The sequence below is a fragment of the Trachemys scripta genome, chromosome 2 (genome assembly GCF_013100865.1).
Source record: "Trachemys scripta elegans isolate TJP31775 chromosome 2, CAS_Tse_1.0, whole genome shotgun sequence".
Classification (NCBI taxonomy): domain Eukaryota; kingdom Metazoa; phylum Chordata; order Testudines; family Emydidae; genus Trachemys; species Trachemys scripta.
Window position 1 is genome coordinate 213,633,474 of NC_048299.1, and position 21,844 is coordinate 213,655,317.

At 40.3% G+C, this 21,844-nt stretch overlaps 1 protein-coding gene across 1 annotated transcript in view; it reads right to left on the minus strand.

Annotated features, from left to right (window-relative positions):
• Positions 1-235: 235 nt before the first annotated feature.
• Positions 236-21,844, minus strand: part of PXDNL (peroxidasin like) — a 295,352-nt gene continuing 273,743 nt past the window's right edge. The window contains exons 21-23 of the mRNA XM_034762906.1: positions 21,480-21,618; positions 3,305-3,415; positions 236-830 (exon numbers count right to left, since the gene is read on the minus strand). Coding sequence (XP_034618797.1) covers positions 654-830; positions 3,305-3,415; positions 21,480-21,618 — 427 coding nt within the window. The 3' untranslated portion in view covers positions 236-653. The remainder of the gene's footprint in view (positions 831-3,304; positions 3,416-21,479; positions 21,619-21,844) is intronic.

Here is a 21,844-nt window from a genome sequence, read left to right on the forward strand (position 1 = left end):
CATGTCTACACTTACCTCTGGAGTGATCGATCCAGCAGGGGTTGATATATCGCATCTAGTGAAGATGCTATAAATCACCCGCCGAGCGCTCTCCCATTGACTCTGGTACACCACCGGAGCGAGAGGCGCAGGCGGAGTCAACGGGGGAGCGTCAGCAGTCGACTTGCCGCAGTGAGGACACCGCAGTAAGTAGCTCTAAGTACGTCGACTTCAGCTATGTTATTCATGTAGCTGAAGTTGCGTAACTTAGATCGATCCCCCCACTCTCCCCAGTGTAGACCAGGCCTAAGATTCAAAGAAATCCCATGATCCCATGCTTTTAAATCTTTTTGCCTCCCTGCCTTTTGGGAGAAGGAGAACAACAAATTGAATTTATGAATCTAACATTTAACAACTTCCAATGGCAGAGTACAAGATATAATAACCTGTAGAGTTGAGCTTTCAGTAGAGTCTTTCATGCCCTTACTCACCCTTAGATTAGATCTACCAGTGTTGAAAGATAACTTTATAGAATATGCCCACCATGGTGAAAAGCCTAAAGTGACTTGATTGTTTCATCAGTGTTTTTACATCAAACATTTTAGTGCAGGTATTGTAGTCAGCAGTGCTTGTAACTTCTTGTCAGAACCTTTGAATTGGGAGACTACAGCCCCCTAGTAGATAGTTCCTAAAGGTAGCTCCTTGTCCGAGGAATCAGGTTTAAGTTCTACTGGTGATTCTATAGGGTTTTCATTGTCTATGCAGTCTGAACAGCATTTTCCTTCCAGCTTTGTGGGGGTCGAACACTCTACTGAGGGACACGTCTCCACAGTACAGATTATTTGGCCATTCTGAAAGGTAATGTTGAAGTATTAGCACCTTTTTTCCCCAATAGAAAAAAACAGCACACTCTCAGTATTTTTTTTACAATTTTCCAGTGCTTTGTATAAAATACAGTAGCTGAAAGAATGCAGATGGTCTCTGTCATGCAGAATTGTATAAAATTAGATGATGTACTTATGCACACAAATAAGTGATCATTTTCCTAGTTGTAAGAACAATTTGACAGGTTTCTGAGGTTAATTAGAATGCTCACAGCCAAAAAATTGTTCAGCAGTTCTAACTCACATCAAAGTTTTCTAATCTGATACCTTTCTTTTTTAAAAAAAATATCTTGCACTACGCAAAAGTTCAATTTTCACACCGCTGTGCATTGAAAAAATACAAGATTTCCATTCAGATTCATTATAAAACACTTTTATATCTAAGTTCACTGTAAGTCACTATATGTGTGTTCCACTCTACTATTGTTTAACATTAGCATATGCTAATAACCACAATATTTTTTGTCTGTTATATTTAACAATTGAGTCTGCTACAAGGTATAAAATAATTGTAATACGGTAAAAGGCTAAGTTTTAGAAAAGGGTCATAACGTAACATTGCTGAATAACTGTCATAGCGCAGTCACCTCCCAGGTGCCCTTTGTGGTGGCCCTACAAGCAGTTCCTTGCCTCAATTTCCCTCTTCCAGACTGACAGTTGTTCAATCGCCTGCCTGCTTTCTGCATCACATGTGATGGGTAACCCTGCCTGGAGCACCCCGCACTGGGAATCCTCATAGCCCGTCTTCTGGGATTTCATCCATTCACCCCTCTCTCCTTCTGGGCCCAACTTTCCAGCATTAAGACATTAGCAGGTAAGCCCCTCTGCTGCTCCCTGCCGTCAGCTCCCAGCTTTGACTCTCTGGGTTGGGCAGGTCAGCTGGCAAATCCCTCTTCTGCCCTCCCTCAGCAACCACTTACAGTCTCCTGGCTCTGGCAGCTCTCACCTGGTGACCTCTCACTCCCAGGCAGCTCTTACCTCACCTTTTCCTGACTGACTCAGATAGCTCTGACTCCCCAGGGCTCTCTCCCACTTTCTTTATTTTGGACTCTAGGTTCTGGACTCTCCCTTGCCTTTGGACTGTCTCATTCATACCTCCCAGGGGCAGCCCTACCCTCCTCATTATAGCCAAACTAGAGCACACCTGGACTAGATCAGGACTGGTCTCAATTTCCTTTAAGGGGCCAGCCACCCCATTACAGTTAAAAAAAAAAAGGCATTTGTTTATAGGAGTTATATTTAAGTCAATATTAGATCTTGGGCCAGATTTTCAAAGGTACTTGGTGCCTAAAGATGCAGATAGTTGCCTAGTGGGATTTTCAAAAACATCTAAGCAGGTGAAGCACCTAATTCCCATGGGTTAGATAAAGTCCAGGAAAAAATGATGCCCCCAATCCCACAGATTTATCAATTTTATGCTGTAGTCCTATTGAGATGAAGTAGTCCCATTCACTCCTGTGTGTAAAGTAAAGCATGTGTGTAAGTCTTTTGCAGGATCAAGGCCTATGAGCTGGAATCATTAGATACAAAAAATTCAATACACAAGGATTTAGGAGCTGAAGTTTTGCATACATGTATGGAGTGAAATTAAACCCTCTGCAGATAGCCCATGTTGTACATAGGCACTATGAATCCCACTTAAGTCTTCTTATGCAGAGGACCTGCAAAAATACCTGTGTATATCTTCAGTGTTATCTTGAAGGAGTAAGTGACTCTTAAATGGAATGTAGGCCTTATGCCCATTGTAGATTTGAGCACATGGAAGCATTATGTGCACATCAATGGCACAGCTAAAGTGTGCGATGTCAAGAAAGATTATGCAGTGGAATTTAGCATTTCTCTGAGGGTGGCAGAAGTGACCTCATCCATGGACAGGAAATTGATGGTGGGCTGTTGCTGGACCATACATCAAAGACCTACCAATTAGTGGGAACCATTTTGTGTAGCCAAAACTCACCTGTTTTTCGGTTGGAAGAACGATGAGACTTGAATTTGATTCAGAATGATATGGAACTATTTGTGCTAAATAAACTAACCTATACATCAAGGAAGTAACCCAGCTGTTGGTGCGCCTATTTGTGAAAAAGTGAATTTAGCCCTCACAAAAAGAGAGAACCCAATTAAAGCTGCCTCACACCTTCTGTAAGTGATTTCCACTTATTCAGTATCAGAGCTAAGTTTCTCTGGTATGCACATTTTGCATTTAAGACGAGGTGCAGATTAGACTCAATCTGAAATATTTTGTCCTTTTGTTTAACTGTGGTTATGGCAAATGTTCACTGAATTTCTCCAGAGACTTATGTTCCCTATTATCACTAAGCTATGGAGAGTTGTGAGGCACACTTTTCTTTCTTAATTCATCATTGCAGGATGCTTCAGCTGGCATGATACCAAAGGAAAAAGAGAATTTAATAGCAGAGAAAACGTTCAGCAACACATACCTTACAGCTACAGCTAATGCAGTCTTCCTTCATCCAGTGTTCATTTTCCTTCCGCTGAATCCCATCATCCATGCAACCTTCCTGCCTCAGGCGAGCCTCCAGCTTGTTTATCTGTAAAAGGAGAGGGAAGAGGTGGGATAGGAAAAGGTGGAAACTAAGCTGAATGAATCATTATTCTTGATAACAACATATTAAAGATTCAAAAACCTTCAGACATTTATTCATTTTCTTACCACCAAACTTTCATCTTGGCTTAATCAGCATTTCTATTTTTGCACAGAACACATCTGCAGTCCAAAAACTACTTGATGATTAAAATACTTTATTTTCCACTTGTATTGTAGCTGATGACCTCACAGCTCTGGCACTCCCCAGGAACCTATATCATGATGTAATTTGGATCAGTGATCAATATGTGATGAACTTCCAGCAAAGAAGCTGTATAGCACAATGAGCCTTCTACTTTCTGGAAACATGAGGGGGTGGGTGGGACCCTGCCTGAGGTCACAAAAGAAATGCATCATGGTCTAATCCTAGTTCATGACAGACACTGGTTTGCACCACAAAGCCATTAAAATTTAGCATGAATGGCAGTCACTGTTCCTTTAAAAAAGGCCTACCACTGGAATAACAAGGATGCTGATGGGTTCTGGAGGCAGCTTGCACAGAATCTCTCTTCACTGTGCTTAATGTCCAACCAGTGTTATTAGGTTACACTTGCAGGAATGCCAGATCAACAGAACATTTAAAGAAAAGCCGTTAAAAAATTACACTGCAGCCCCTTCATTAAGTGGTAAGGTAACAGTAGCCAATTTAAGACAGTTTGTGTAATTTGGAAGGGAAAAAAGGGAAAAACAAAGTCTTCAGAAAAAATAAACATTAAAAAAGAAGGTAAAATGATGAATGAAAGTGCAGTTTTATTGCCAAGGCACAGGTCTATTCTCCTCACATTCTGAATGTTTTGCTCCTATTAATTTTAATGACTCACTGCTACAATCTGACACAGAAAGGAGAAGTCATGCTAAATGCTCTCTGTACATATTTTTCAAACTAATTAGTGAAAAATTATATATTTTCCATTTACTGTAAAGCCCTGATTCTGCAGTGGATTCATGCTAGCCAATCCCATTACAGCGTCAGATCATAATTACAATTCCTAACTTAGCCATGCCCAAATGGTCCAAGGGAACTAGTTCTCTTATAAATGAATGACTTTCAGGTCAGCTCTCTGGCTACCCCTCTGTAGGATATTGCCCTGAATCAACTGCCTGAAAGCCTCCTAACCTTTAAAACAGACTATCTGAAGAAGGCCCCAACCAGATTGACCTACATTTGTAATGGGACCCAGCTAGGGTGACCAGACAGCAAGTGTGAAAAATCAGGATGGGGGTCCTCCATGGAGGAATCTCCAGCTCATACACATGACTTCAGCTCATACACATTTTCCTTGAGAGTGGGTGATGCAGGTCTGAATAAGGACTTGGGGATTTGATCCTAGAATATTAAAATATAATACAGTTTAGTTTAAGTTAGTAAGTAGCAGTAAACCGATCACTGGGAGGCAAGTCAGTGGCTTTCAACTTTGAGCTTACACAATTCCAGTTCCAGTCAAACACAGGGAACACGGGCGTAGGAGGAAATAGAATTCCTACCTGTGGAGAATTATTCTTCACTTTTGATTAATAAGAACCCATACTAAGCTTCGAGCATATACCTCATGCATTATTTTACGTAATATGAAAATGTACTGTACCCGAGCCTTGCTTCAAGTGCATTGTTTTATATAAATAACTTCTACTTTGAAGATCAAGTGTTTCTAAATTAATAATAAAAATAGCAGCAACCAAGTGCTGTCAGACCTTTTGCACCCATTAGCGGTTCATACTTAAAAAGGGAACGTCAATACGTTTGCCTTGAAATCTGCTCATTTTGTTGATAGAAGTACTAACAGACTGTGCTCTGGAGAATAATTTATCTTTGAAACCCCAAGTCACACTTAAGTGTTTTCCTAAATGGAAAGTTGAAGTTTGAAAGAGAATGAAAATGCATAAATTAATTCACAGGTTATACAGTATCAAATGTTTTTTTAAATGATTTTAATTGAGGACCTCTGACTTTTTACAATTGAATGTATCTTTCCATCCTGCTGTAACTTCTTACAAAATTCCTCTCTTGGCACCATCCCAACACTACGGCAATTGACTGGAGCAACAAAAACAATAAAAACCATTAACACAGCAGTAACACACATGTACTGCGTGTGTGTCATAGGATACTGGAAGACTATTTTTTAGCTTGTTAGCGCTCCAGGTAGGATCAAACTCTTCTGTGTTTGTACACCTCCAGCACAGTGGGACCCCAATCACGATTAGGGCCTTTGAGTGATAACAATACAGAAATGAATAGATTCATTTATTCTAAATCCAAAAGGGACCATTGTAATCATCTTGTCTGACCTCCTGACTACCGTGAATTAATTCCTGCTTGAACTAGAGAATCTCTTTACAAAAAAAATATTAATTACCCTCACTGTTAATAATGTATGCCTTATTTCTAATCAGAGTTTGCCTAACTTCACCTTAATACTAATTTCAGTCAAACATATGACAACTTCTTTTTATTTACATGAGAAAAGTGGTTTTATTTAGATGTAGCAAGGTTTCACAAATATGATCCAACTGTTTGTGCAGTTGCTGTGAAACTACTGCATATCATTCTTCTACCACAACATTCAGAAAAAGAGGGTTATCATCAGAGTTCAAGATTAGGAAATAGATCTGCATCCCATAATTACTTCAGTAATAACTAGGTATCTTGTATTTGAGCAAAAGAAGTTTGATCTATCTGGAGGATCCTCCAATGAATTAGAATTGTCATTTGAGGGAATAACATTCCTTAAAGAAAAAGCAAAAAAAAAACAAAAAAAAAAACCATAGAAATATACCTCCAGCTATTGAGCTGAATCTCCCACACTAGTGGTTTTAATTACAGCAAAAATCAGAACTCTGCCGTCCACCACTTAGATCCAAAATGGTAATTTATGACTAATCTATTGCAACAGTTCTATCCTTATATAAAATAAAATTATTTTCATGCTTTAAAAAGGTGCTAAATGGATTTAGTAAATGTTTTGATATATTTCAAACGTATTTCTGCATCATTGCAATTATCAAAATATTGAGCTGTTAAATCAATGTCTGCCAGCTGCATGCTGTATGTGCAAAAGGGTGGAAAATCTGTCTGAGTACTCTGTAGGACAACGGAAGAACAAGAAATAAACAGACATAATTATCTACTGATTCTCTGCTTTTTCCTATTGTTAAATTTTATTATATTTTTGAAATGTATTTCACTTATGACAAGTATTGAGAAGCTGATTGTTGCTGTTTGTTAATTACACCAACAATAACTTGAAATGAAAATATGTCCTTTATATCAAACAGAGTTGGATTAAAAGTTTGCTGGCACCAGAAAAGACCAGAGCCAAATCCTTCGATGAGCTGGTTAATGCTGTCCTGCACCATCACAACCCCATGCCATCAGAGATCGTGCAGAGTTTTAAATGTAACAGTTTTTCCTGCCAACTTGGCTTGTTTTGTAGTAGAACTGCATCGTTTGTCAGAGCACTGTGGTTTTGGAGATACATTAAATGCCATACTGTGGGATAGACTTATCTGTGGTGTCTGTGATGAAAAAATTCAGAAATCTCAGTTGGGAGAGTCCACCTTAGATTTTTAAAAAGCACTGGAAATAGCACAAGGTATGGACATAGTTGCACAGCATGCTTTGGATTTACAGGGAAGCACTAACCAGCACTTAGATAGCGAAACAGTCTTGAGCACTGTGCACAAATTGTCCAGCACTGCACAGAAAGCAAATGAATCTTTAAGGAAACAGGTATCTCCTTACGAACATACAAAATTGCTTTTACACTAAGGAGAGACATGACCAGATCTTCTGCCCATACAAGGATAGAGAGTACTGGGTTTGTCAGAAGTGAGGTCACTTTGCAAAAGTTTGCTGTAAAAAAAAGAAGACATATGGAAAGGAAAACATAGGTCACAAGAAAGAGGTTCATCATACTGTAGAGGAGGAAGAGGAGCCAGAAGCTGAGGACTTGGTAAATACTATGTTTAATGTTACCAGCAAAAGCCAAAAGGAGAAGACACTGCGAGTGGATGTCACAATTAATGGACAAACAACCATGGAGATAGATATGGGCGTGTTTCTGTCTATAATCAGCAAGGTTACTTATCACCAGTTGTGGCCAAGGGACAATACACCAGAGACGGGATTGGCAAAGGTGGTGTTACGTACATATACAGGATAACAAGTTCCAGTTAGAGGTACAGCTGATATGGAGGTGGGATACCAGGACCAGAAACCATCCCTCATGAGGCAAAAATGGTTAAAGCTATTAGAACTTAACTGGGCAGACAGCGACAATGTCCATAACACTAACTATAGAAGCACTTATTGAAAAACACTCAGAACTGTTCAGGGAGGGTTTTGGTATTCTGAAAGAGGCCACTGGCAGAATTTACGTGGATCCAGATGCTAAATCATGTTTCCTTAAGCAAGGGCCAGTACCCTATGTCATGTACCATAAGGTAGACCAAGAACTGAACTGATTTACAGGCAGCTGGTATTATTGAGCCCATCCAGTTCTCAGACTGGACTGCTCCTGTTGTCCCAGTGTTGAAATCACATGGTGGAGTGAGTATATGTGGAACTATGAGGTCACGGTCAACCATGTGGTCAAGTTAGATATGTATCCACTCCCCAGGCTTGAAGATCTGTATGCTACCTTATCAGGGGGAAAACTTCCACAAAAATCAATGTAAATAATGCATATCTCCAAAACTCTCTGGACAATAGAGCTAAGCCCTATGTAACAATCAATACTCCCAAAGCATTGTTTCATTACAACTGCCTCCCATTCTGAACGTCAGCAGATCTGGACATTCTTCAAAGGGTAATCGACAATTTATTCCAAGGAATGCTACATGCCTATGTATACCATGATGATATCCTGATTACAGGGGAATCGGAGTCAGAACACTTGCAAAACTTGGACCAGGTACTACAAAGATTGACTGATGCAGGTATGCATCTTAAGAGGGAGAAGTGTATTCTTCAGGCTGCTGAAGTAATTTACCAGGGACATAAAATTGACACAACTGGCTTACATCCAACAGAGAAGGTACAGGCCATTACTGAGGCACCACCACCAAAGTAAGATGGGGATAAGATTCCAGTGGACAAACAAAAAATAGATTTTGCAGAAGCAAAGAAATTGCTGAAGCCATCAAACCTTTCAGTTCATTGTGATAGCCAGAAAGAACTAGTATTGTCTTGTGACCACGATGTGGGGTGGGAGCGGTACTAGCTCACCAAATGTCAAATAGATCTGAGTGTCCCATCAGTTATAAACCAAGATCACTACCCCCAGCAGAAAAAAGTTATTTCCAACTAGAACGAGAAGGGCTAGCCATGCTTTTGGGATAAAGAAGTGCCACTCTAACCTACATGGCAGGCATTTTTTTATACATTCAGACTATAAACCTCTGAAAGGCCTGTTAATTGACAGCAAACCTGTACCCATTATGGCATTTGCCAGAATTCAGAAATGGGCTCTTACCTTATCAGCTTATGATTTCGAGTTCGATTATAAACCTGGAAAAGTACTGGGTAATGTGCATGCTCTGAATAAACTTCCTTTACCAAATAGCCCATCAAAAGCATTGCAACCTAGAGAAAGCATCCTCCTTATTGGACTACTGTCCACTTCTCTAGTCAGTACAGCATCAATAACAAGAGAGAGAGAGAGAAATAGTCATTATTGTCTCGAGTGCAGAGAATGGTTACAAATGGCTGGATAGAGGAGGTAAGCACAGAGTTCCTACCTTATTGTTCCCAAAAGCAGTCTTTAAGCATCCAGGACAGGTGCTTATTATTAGAGTCCCAGGTGATCCTACATCCAATAAATAGACCAGTGGTGCTAAAGTTGTTACATGCGGCACATCCTGGCATTGTATGTATGAAAGGACTCTCACAAAGTTGCGTGTGGTGGCCGGGAATGCTTCAGAAAAACAAGACCGTTGTGTGACAGTGTGTAGCTTGCCAGTCCAGCCACCATGCTCTACTGAAAGTTCCTTTGTACCCAGGGGAATGGCCTCAGCAACCATGGGTGAGGCTTCATGTAGACTATGCTGGTCCATTTATGGGGTAATTTTTTTTTAAGTAATTGATCTGTCTTCAAAATGGATTGAGGCACATATAATGCTGTCTTCTACACCCAAGGCTACAACTGATAAACTTTGACATATTTTTTCTATTTTTGGATTGCCTGAGACAGTGGTACCCAGTTCACTGGTGATATATTTCAGGAATCACAAGCAAATCATAAAAGAGGGAATGAAGAAGACGACACATGGAAGCATGGAAAACAAGCTGGCCAGGCTTATTTTTCAGTATCACATGACACCACAAATCACAACAGGAAAGCTGCCTACAGAACTCTTAATGGGAAGAAAACTAAACACACATCTGGACTCACTACAGTCTGAATATGTTGCTAAGGTGAAGGAAAAGCAGGCAGCACACAAGTTATATTATGATGTATGAGCATCACAAAGAACATTAGGTGTAGGTAATGCAGTATATGTTCTTAATTTTCACAGTGTCCCTCACTGGTTATCAAATTGTATTGTAGCACAAGTTACCTGTAGAGAATTCTCATTTGGATGTTGAGGTACCAGGTGTTAAGGACTCATTAGACTACCCAACTGCTACAACCAGATATAGTGAGCTTGCTGAGGACACCGTACCAACCACTACAGCGGACTTGGAAGATAAGCCTCCAGAGACAGTTATATTATCAGAAAGCCCTTCTGCACCTGCTATTGATCAAGGACCAAAGTTGTTTCTACTGTACCATTCCAGGAGATCTCCTAAATCTGGAGACAGTGTGGACTTGTAGCAGTAAGGCAATTATTCTAGAGAGCAGAATAAGCCCTTGTAATTGCCAGACGATTAGTGTAGGCTACCCCAACTTCTTAATTAGGATGTTGTGTTGGTACCACATTAATGTTTTGAGTTTATTATTACTAATATTTTAAAAGGGGTGGAGAGTAATGTTGTAGGTATTTTTGTTATGCTTATGGACAACTGGTTGCCAATGTGATAATAGCTATTTGCTGTTAGAAGCCCAAAGACTGTACTGAGCATGCTCCAGTGTGTTGAGTGGGGGGAAGGATGTGAGGCTGTTTTTCCAAGATGGAGGCCAATGAGTTGCCTGTATGAACCTGTACGAGAATTATTTATCTCCTTTTCCCCATTCTAATCTGTTTTGGGTCTCCATATACTTTAGGAATCTACTATTTTAAATCATATTAAGGCTCTACTTCTATAATACAAGCATATTTTCACTCCAGGCATGAAAACAGCATTTTCTCTCTTTGTGGCAAAAGACCATTATTTTGCCATTTTCTACAGTCTGCATCTGAATTTTTTCTCCTTAAATATCATGTTCTAAATTTCATTGAACCCTATCATCCAGCTGATTCTGAACCACATCACCCTGTTATTCTTTTCTATATTATATTTTTTATTGCAACACTGGTGTCTTAGCCCTTGAGAGGATGCCTTAATGAGAAAACAAACTTGTTGTATGAAAGGGAAAAGCTGGAAAAGAAGAGGCAAATGAGAAGATGAAGTTCTCATACGAACACTCTCCATCAATTTTAACTGTAATCCCCCCTCATCTGTTTTTGTTTGCTGAAGATCTCATTAAACTATGTATCAATGTGTTTCTTTAATGATGAAATACTACTTAATTTTCTCTTTTCCTTCAGAGGTTTATCTAACATATTCCTGTTCAAAATAAATAATGTCTTTCTACAAAAGGAAAACAAATTTGCAAATCTGTCTATGTCATATTTCTAATAACTGTAAAACCTCTGGAGACAGGGGACTCCAGATATTTGCAGTTAAGTTAATATTTGAGCTTCAGTTGATTCAAATTCTATAAAAACATGAACTCTGAGTGTAAGAAAGGCTGGTGGGATTCCAACACCCACAGGTCCGAACAAAAGATCCACATATATAGTAGAGTGAAAAAGCTACTGTTTTATTAACAGAAAATTAATTCTGGCCTTCCCCCAGGCTTGAATGCTCACAGGGTTCCAATTCAGCAAGGTTTCCTATTAAACCTTAAGCTCAGGCCTACATTTTTAAGCATGCAGTTATCCCACTGAGACTACTTATGTGCTTAAAGTTAGACATGTACTGAACTGGGGGCAGGGTCCCCTCCCTTCCCTCAGGAGCTATCTATCTGTCCCAGAAACTTCCTCTGCAGGGGGCTGTTTCCATCTCTCTTGTAGTCAGGGTGCAGTAAGGAGCCACACTTAACCCAAAGAATCAGCAATAATTAACATGCAGCTAGTTGGAAAATTTATTTGTGAACATGTTCCCTAAATCTGACTCACTTGAATGTGGCCATGTTCATACCCTTCACTATTTGTCAAATTGCCCTTCCTTTGGTAAAAGTGAACAGAAGATGGTGATGAGAGAGGAAATTATCTCACTTTCTTCCTTTGGTTGGGGAAGTAGGCCCTCAGTGGAATGACTCATGGGCCCCTCCTCAACCTGTAGATATTTTGCAACTGTCTGTGTGACTCCTGGGGAGAATGATGTGCAATTCCCCCTGGCTATATCTCCACACAATGTGGAGCTACTCCCCGAGTCCCTCCCCTTCCATAGATTACAGCCCTGCAGAGTGCCCTCCACAGGGTCTTTGGATGGCGGGAGAGAGAGAGGGTGGGACTACATGACAGAGGTGGCCATCTCCCACTACCATACATGAGAAGTGAGATAGAGTCATGGAGGGGTTTAAGCAATGGCCTACCCCAGAAAGGAACCAAGTGCCATTTTCCCATCTTACAATAACATGCCTAAGAGGTTACCCAAAGGCACGGTACTGACTAGAACCCAGGTCTCTAACTATCAGATGTCAGATCCAAATCTTATACACTCTCAGAATACCAACTCAATGTACTCTCTGCTTTAACCAGTGTACACCACATTCCCAAAGGTAGGAATAAACTCCATGATTCTTGAGCTCCAACATTCTACTGCAATCTAGCAAATAGTTGTGTAACCCACTGCCAAAGTCTATGATTACCACACAATGTAGTGGCTGGCTTCCATAAAGGATACCAGTTAGTCTGCTGGTGCAGGTACTAGAGGTCTGTACTGGGGATCTGAAGGCCCAGGGTTCAAACTATGTTGATGAGCTACGATTCTTATGATTGTGCATGGTGTCTGTTTTTCCCATTTTCTTAAAAAAACCCAACAACAAAAACGCAACTCTGTTACTGTGTGAGGTTACAATGGAGAGGCAGCATCTTCTCCAAAGTGAAAGCTGATTTCAATTTCCTCCTTGTATCGTAAAATGATAAAAAAGAAAGCCCTTGTTCTTCAGATATTTAGCACTTTGCTAGCATTAATTCTGATCATGTTGGAGTAAGCAGTATAAAGAATTAAAAGTCTCCAAAACTGTTCCTTTTCAAAATTTCTGAAGTGTCTAATGTTTCTTTATATCTTTTTATCAGAATCATATTCTATCACATCATTCTAAACATAGGTACTGGCTAACTGCTGGTAGCTTCACAGTTGTTTTTAAATCTAAGTACAGATCTTAAGTGTCATGGCAATAAATGCTATACAGATGCAGAGAGATTAGATTGGATATTGACAGTGACCTTTGTAACAAGGGAAGGAATAGTAAAACAAGTTGCCATTATTTGAAAAGCAGACATGATTCTCCACCATTGAAGTTAACGGAGAAAAGAAAAAGTTGATGGAAATATACCCTACGTAGCCACCAACAAATTTGATTTAAAGCACATTGAAATCAATTAAAAGACTTCCACTGACTTCAGTGATCAGGCCCTCAATGGCTAAAATATATATTTTGGAGAGAAATATTGCTTTTTCACCTGTAGACCTACTACCAAACACTGATACAGTGCTATCGTAGAATCATAGAAATGTAGGGCCAGAAGGGACCTTGAGAAATCATCAAGTCCAGCCCCCTGCACTGTGGCAGGACAAAGTAAACCTAACTGATTGGTATTTGCCCAACTTGTTTTTAAAAGCTTCCAATGATGGGAACTCCACAAACCTCCCTTGGAATCCTATTCCAGAGCTTAACCACCCTTACAGTTACAAAGGTTTTCCTAATATCTAACTTAAATCTCCCTTCTTGCAGATTAAGCCCATTCTATATCCTTTTCCCCCTCTTTTTGAAAGTAATTGTAAGGAAGATTTCATAAATAATCTGTGCAATGACAGCCAGATTTGGAGGCTGACTGAAAACTATGCAGGGAAACAGCAAATCTGTTTCATTTAACAAAATCTGGGTGCATATCATTACATAGCTTGGGAGGAGAAAGCTGGCATCTGTAGAAGAATGGAAATTTCTTGGTGTGCTGTGTCATATTTTCTCTAAACATTCTCACAGCACATAGTTCCATTTTAATTCTTCTCTCCCTGCCTTTGAGCAAAAGGTGGATTCTGGCTATCAATTCTCTGTAGGGCATTTTTGAATGAGTTTGGTATTTCAGGTTTCAGAGTGGTTGCCGTGTTAGTCTGTATCAGCAAAAACAATGAGGAGTCCTTGTGGCACCTTAGAGACTAACAAATTTATTTGGGCATAAACTTTCATGGGCTAGAACCCACTTCATCAGATGCATGGAGTGGAAAATACAGGAGCAGGCATAAATATATGAACATATGTGAATTGCCTTACCAAGTGTGAGGCCAGTCTAATGAGACAATTCAATTGACAGCAGGATACCAAGGGAGGAAAAATAACTTTTGAAGTGGTAATGAGAGTGGCCCATTTCAGACAGTTAACAAGAAAGTGTGAGTAACAGTAGGAGGAAATTAGTATTTGGGAAATTAGATTTAGGTTTTGTAATGACCCAACGACTCCCAGTCTTTATTCAGGCCTAATCTGATGGTGTCCAGTTTGCAAATTAATTCCAGTTCTGCAGTTTCACACTGGAGTCAGTTTTTGTTGTTTAAGTATTGCCACTTTTAGGTCTGTTATTGAGTGACCAGGGAGACTGAAGCGTTCTCTTACTGGTTTTTGAATGTTATGATTCCTGATGTCAGATTTGTGTCCATTTATTCTTTTGCGTAGAGACTGTTCGGTTTGGCCAATGTACATGGCAGAGGGACATTGCTGGCACATGATGTCATATATCACAGTGGTGCAGGTGAACGAGCCCCTGATGGTATGGCTGATGTGGTTAGGTCTTATGATGGTGTCTCTTGAATAGATATGTGGACAGAGTTGGCACCAGGGTTTGTTGCAGGGTTTGGTTCCTGGGTTGGTGTTTTTGTTGTGTGCTGTGTAATTGCTGGTGAGTATTTGCTTCAGGTTGGGGGGCTGTCTGTAAGCGAGGACTGGCCTGTCTCCAAGATCTGTGAGAGTGAGGGATAGTCCTTCAGGATAGGTTGTAGATCCTTGATGATGCACTGGAGAGGTTTTAGTTGGGGGCTGGGATGGCTAGTGGCGTTCTGTTACTTTCTTTGTTGGGCCTGTCTTTTAGTAGGTGACTTCTGGGTACCCTTCTGGCTCTGTCAATCTGTTTCTTCACTCCACCAAGTGGTTACTGTAGTTTTAAGAATGCTTGATAGAGATCCTGTAGGTGTTTGTCTCTGTCTGAGGGATCGGAGCAAATGTGGTTGTATCTTAGAGGTTGGCTGTAGACAATGGATCGTGTGATGTGGTCTGGTTGGAAGCTGGAGGCATGTAGGTAAGTATAGCGGTCAGTAGGTTTCCAGTATACGGTGGTGTTTATGTGACCATCGCTTATTAGCACTGTAGTGTCTAGGAAGTGGACCTCTTGTGTGGACTGGTCCAGGCTGAGGTTGATGGTAGGGTGGAAATTGTTGAAATTTTGGTGGAATTCCTCAACGGCCTCCTTCCCATGGGTCCAGATAATGAAGATGTAATCAATGTAGCACAAGTAGAGTAGGGGCATAAGGGGACGAGAGCTGAGGAGCGTTATTCTAAGTCAGCCATAAAAACGTTGGCTTATTGTGGGGCCATGTGGGTAACAAGAAAGAAATGAAGATGAGATTACATATGTCACGCTCTTGGGTGTATCAATATCCCTACTATATACCTTCCATAATAAACTGTATTATGTTAATATGATTACGTGACTCTTGGGGTAAGTTTGTTGTCTGTAGTATATATATCTGTATTTGTGGTGTGCTTGCTGCTTGACTGAAATATACCATGTGCTCTGTTTGTTTGGGGGACCATGTGCTGACAGTGTGTGCTGAGCCTAGCAGCTGCTAGGCAAGGCTGAGAGCTTCTTAACGAGGCTGTGATCCCTAAGCCTTTTAGCACCCATCAACCCTTAACCAGGGGGCGGGCCTACTCAGGGAGAACAGGGGTTTAAAAAGCCTGCTCCTAAGCGACCAGAGGAGCTAGCCAACAGGAGTGGCTAACGGGAATTTTGCGAAGGAGTTTATAGGGGGAGTGTGAGCAGGGGCTAGGACTCGACATTCATTAAACTAAAACCAAAAACACCCCCTTGATATAAACAAAACAACAACAAAGGAACCAGCTGGAGTAGTAAAAAGAGAATGCAGGCACAAGTCTAACAACAGAGTGGGGGCTACCCAGATTATTGCACCCAATGCAGCATGTATGATTACCTGCCCTATGGGCGGGTGGCATATGTGTGCATTCAGTGCAAGGAGCTCCTGGCGCTCAGAGACCGCGTACAGGCTTTGGAGATCACAGTGCCTGAACTGGAGGAGCTGAGGGAGACAGAGAGGTTCATAGATGAGACTTTCCGGGACACAGTAGAATGGTCCCACCTCCGGTGTGAGAGCCTCTGTGAGGAGGATGAAAGTCCCAGGGAAGGAGAGCATCTAACTGGAGCAGAGGGAAACAATCCTATAGTTGGGACCCTCCTTCCAGATGATGTGTTGGTATCCTCTCGTACTGAGGATACCTCTCTGGGGGAGGGAACTCCAGTTATTAGGAAGAGACAGGTATTAGTAATGGACCATTCTATCATCAGAAACATAGATAACTGGCTTTGCGATGACTGGGAGAACCACATGGTGACTTGCCTGCCTAGTGCGAAGCTTGTGGATCTCTTGAGACATCTAGATAGGCATATGTGTAGCGCTGGGGAGGAACCAGTGGTCGTGATACATGTAGGTACCAATGACATAGGGAAGGATAGGAGAGAGGTCCTGGAGGCCAAATTTAGGCTGCTAGGTAAGAGATTGACGTCCAGGACCTCCATGGTAGCATGCTCTGAGATGCTCCCAGTTCCACGTGCAGGGCCACTTAGAAAGGCAGAACTGCAGAGTCTCAATGCGTGGATGAGACGATGATGGTGTAAGAGGGGTTTAGATTTATTAGGAACTGGGGAAACTTTTGGGAAAGAGGAGCCTATACAGGAAGGATGAGCTCCACCTAAACCAAAATGGAACTGGATTGCTGGCACTTAACATTAAAAAGGTTGTAGAACAGTTTTTAAACTAAGGGCTGGGGGAAAGCCGACAGGTGCGGAGGAACACATGGTTCGGATATCCCTTAGGGGAGGATCAATTCATAGAGAATCTCTGTCCTAGTGAGGATGAGAGGATGGAAAATGATAAAATACAGGCAGGGTCTCATCAGAGAAAGTCAAATTAAAAAAAAGAGTCCCATTCAATTACATCGTGTAATGGCAGACAGCTAAAAGGAGACAAGTTTTTAAAGTGCTTATATTCCAATGCTAGAAGTCCAAATAATAAAATGGGTGAACTAGAGTGCCTTGTATTAAATGAGGATATTGATATAATAGGCATCACAGAAACTTGGTGGAATGAGGATAATGAATGGATTACAGTAATACCAGGGTACAAAACATATTGAAAGGACAGAACAGGTTGTGCTGGTGAGGGAGTGGCATTATATGTGAAAGAAAGCATAGAATCAAATGAAGTAAAAATCGTAAATGAATCAAACTGTACCATAGAATCTCTATGGACAGAAATTTCATGCTCCGATAAGAAGAATATAGCGGTAGGGAATATATTACCGACTACCTGACCAGGATGGTGATAGTGACTGTGAAATGCTCAGGGAGATTAGAGGGGCTATTAAAATAAAAAACTCAATAATAATAATGGGGGATTTCAATTATCCCTGTATTGACTGGGTACATGTCACCTCAGGACAGGATGCAGAGATAAAGTTTCTTGACACCTTAAATGACTGCTTCTTGGAGCAGCTGGTCCTGGAACCCACCAGTGGAGAGGCAATTCTTGATTTAGTCCTAAGTGGAGCACAGGATCTGGTCCAAGAGGTGAATATCTGGACCGCTTGGTAATAGTGACCATAATATAATTAAATTTAATATCCCTGTGGCAGGAAAAACACCACAGTGGCCCAACACTGTAGCATTTAATTTCAGAAAGGGGAATTACACAAAAATGAGGAGGTTAGTTAAACAGATATTAAAGGGTACAGTGCCGAAAGTGAAATCTCTGCAAGCTGCGTGGAAATTTTTTAAAGACACCATAATAGAGACTCAACTTAAATGTATACCCCAATTTAAAAAACATAGTAAGAGAACCAAAAAAGAGCCACTGTGGCTAAACAACAAAGTAAATGAAGCAGTGAGAGGCAAAAAGGCATCCTTTAAAAAGTGGAAGTTAAATCTTAGTGAGGAAAATAGAAAGGAGCATAAACACTGGCAAATGAAGTGTAAAAATACAATTAGAAAGGCTAAAAAAGAATTTGAGGAACCATTAGCCAAAGACTCAAAAAGTAATAGCAACATTTCTTTTAAGTACATCAGAAGCTGGAAGCTGGCTAAACAACCAGTGGGGTCACTGGACGATTGAGGTGCTAAAGGAGCACTCAAGGAGAATATGGCCATTGCTTCGGTCTTCATGGCTGAGGATCTGAGGGAGATTCCCAAACCTGAGCCATTCTTTTTAGATGACAGATCTGAGGAATTGTCCCAGATTGAGGTGTCATTAGAGGTGGTTTTGGAACAAATTGATAAATTAAACAGTAATAAGTCACCAGGACCAGATGGTATTCACCCAAGAGTTCTGAAGGAACTCAAATGTGAAATCACAGACCTACTAACTGTAGTCTGTAACCTATCATTTAAATCAGCTTCTGTACCAGATGACTGAAGGATAGCTAATGTGACACCAATTTTTAAAAAGGGCTCCAAAGGTGATCCTAGCAATTACAGGCCTGTAAGCCTGACTTCGTACCAGGCAAACTGGTTGAAACTATAATAAAGAACAATATTGTCAGACATATAGATGAACATAATTTGTTGAGGAAGAATCAAAATGGTTTTAGTAAAGGGAAATCATGCCTCAGCAATCTACTAGAATTCTTGGAGGGGGTCAACAAACATGTGGACCAAGGGGATCCAGTGGATATAGTGTACTTAGATTTTCAAAAAAGCCTTAGACAAGGTCTCTCACCAAAGGCTCTTATGCAAAGTAAGCTGCCACGGGATAAGAGGGATGGTGCTCTCGTGGATTGGTAACTGGTTAAAAGATAGGAAACAAAGGGTAGGTATAAATTATCAGTTTTCAGAGTGGAGACATGTAAATAGTGGTGTCGCTCAGGGGTCTGTTCTGGGACCAGTCCTATTCAACATATTCATAAATGATCTGGAAAAAGGGGTAAACAGTGAGGTGGCACAATTTGCATATGATACAAAATTACTAAAGATAGTTAAGACCCAGGCAGACTGCGAAGAGCTACAAAAGGATCTCTCAAAACTGGGTGAGACTGGGAAACAAAGTGGCAGATGAAATTTAATGTTGATAAATGCAAAGTAATGCACATTGGAAAGCATAATCCCAACTATATATATAAAATGATGAGGTCTAAATTAGCTATTACCACTCAAGAAAGAACTTGGAGTCATTGTGGATAGTTCTCTGAAAACATCCACTCAGCATGCAGCAGAAGTCAAAAAAGTGAACAGAATGCTGGGAATAATTAAGAAAGGGATAGATAATAGGACAGAAAATATCATGTTGTCCCTATATAAATTCATGGTACGCCCACATCTTGAATACTGTGTGCAGATGTGGTTGCCCCTCTCAAAAAAGATATATTGGAATTGGAAAAGGTTCAGAAAAGGGCAACCAAAATGATTAGGGGTATGGAACGGCTTCTGTATGAGGAGAGATTAATAAGACTGGAACTTTTCAGCTTGGAAAAGAGACAGCTAAGGGGAGATATGATTGAGGCCTATAAAATCATGACTGGTATAGAGAAAGTAGATAAGGAAGTGTTTACTACTTCTCATAACACAAGAACCAGGGGTCACCAAATGAAATTAATAGGCAGCAGGTTTAAAACAAATAAAAAGAAGCATCTCTTCACACAATGCACAGTCAACCTGTGGAACTCTTTGCCAGAGGATGTTGAAGGCCAAGACCATAACAGGGTTCAAAAAAGAACTCGATAAATTCATGGGGGATAGGTCTATCAATGGCTATTAGCCAGGATGGGCAGGAATGGTGTCCCTAGCCCTTGTTTGCCACAAGCTGGGAATCAGCGACAGGGGATGGATCACGTGATGATTATCTGTTCTGTTCATTCCCTCTGGGGCACCTGGCACTGGCCACTGTTAGAAGACAGGATACTGGGCTAGATGGACCCTTGGTCTGACCCAATAGGGTCATTCTTATACAAGCCTGTGAACTGTCAGCTGCTTATAAGCAGATAAGTTGAAAGTGTGCATTCACTTATCTTAAACATATTTCTGTTTACTAATATGCAGGTGCAGAACATACAAGATATCATTACATACATGTTTTACCACTAGCAGGCTGAGAAGTTGCACAGCTGAAATTGCACACTAGAAATCACTGATTTAAGTATGTTTTCTTCATTTAGGTTCAAATACTCTCACCTGCAGAGAATTCACACTCATTTTCTTTATGCAGTGGTTCTTTGTGTGATACAGAACATACCTCTCCTAGGACTGGAGGATCTTCTGTGACAGTTCTGACCCCAACACAGGGCAAAGGTTGGCTGGTATATCCACTAGCCGTATGCTTCCCCTAATCCACATTTGGCCGCAATGGGTGAACTCAGTGAGTGTTATGCCATTGATTTGACTGCAGCTAGGATTTCATTTCACCCCTGGTTTTCTGTCTTGCAGGCCATACTGCCAGTCACTCTGCTTTCATGGCTGGTAGAAACTTGGGAAATTTCACTTTTTTCCACTCATATGAAAATGTACCACTGACACATACTAATTGGGCAAAAAAGAATTCCCCAATATTATTAGACTACAAGTCAAAAATAATAGCAGTAATAATCATAAAAGTTTTTAAAATACTACCTATCAAATCCCCTAATGCTCCAAGTGAGCTACATCATCATGAAAAGGAATTAAAATAGAGAAATATTATTTAGAAAACCCTTAAAATTCAAATAGATAATGCTTCTGAGGGTTAAAAAACACAAAGTTATCACCTACCGTCAGAATAGTATAAATGTAAAGCCATCTTCAATGGGCCAAAAATGAAAACTTTTCAAATGAAGCTGCCTTGAAATGCAGATTGTATATTACTACACAATTTCAGGTACATGTATTCATGATTGCTTCTGGCAAAAACAGTATCTCATAAAAACTTGAACATAGTTATCCAATTTAAAAAAAATAAAGCAGATTAGACATCAGTCTCAATCACATTTCAAAAACAAACATTTAAACAAAAACTGACCATTAGAAACAAAGGAAAGAGTGTTAAAAATATGCTGTAAGCCTGTCTGCTCTAAAAACACCCACTGAAATATCATGTCTGATCTTTCACATACTACTGGTTGTATCTAGTAGTAAAAACCTTTACTGTAAGAAACTTTCAAAGGAAAAAAAAAAGGTAACATATATTTTAAGCTATTTTGTCACAGAGAATCTGAACTTTGGAACTCTCAATTTCCTTTAACAAAACATTTTGTACTTGGTCATAATTATGATTTCTCATACCATGAAAGATCCAGCTAAGTGTAATGAAACTAGCTGAAGGCACATTCACTTTAGCTACCCAGCCATACATCTAAGTTTAATGTAGAAGAGGTAATGACAAGACAAACCTGCTGTTTTAGAGCTGCAATGGTCTCATCAACTTCGGCAGCAAAATGGCTGAATTCCTGAGCAAATCCACTGGATACTATGTCAGTGAGATGCGTTGTACTAGCTGCCTTTCTATGCTTGTGCAAATCTCCCTGGTGTCTGAAATACAAGTTAAATTTACCACCAGAAAATGGAAAATAACAATCTGAAGAAAAGGTTTCACATGGGCATTATAGGATTTATGCTGAAAATTAACAGAACTTTGGAAAAAATAATCTGAAATGGAATTGTGCTTTTGATATTTTATCTCACGAGTTGAAAACATTTTTGAAATATAAAATGAATGTCATGTTACATTACAGATGCATTGCTACATTAGTCAGAC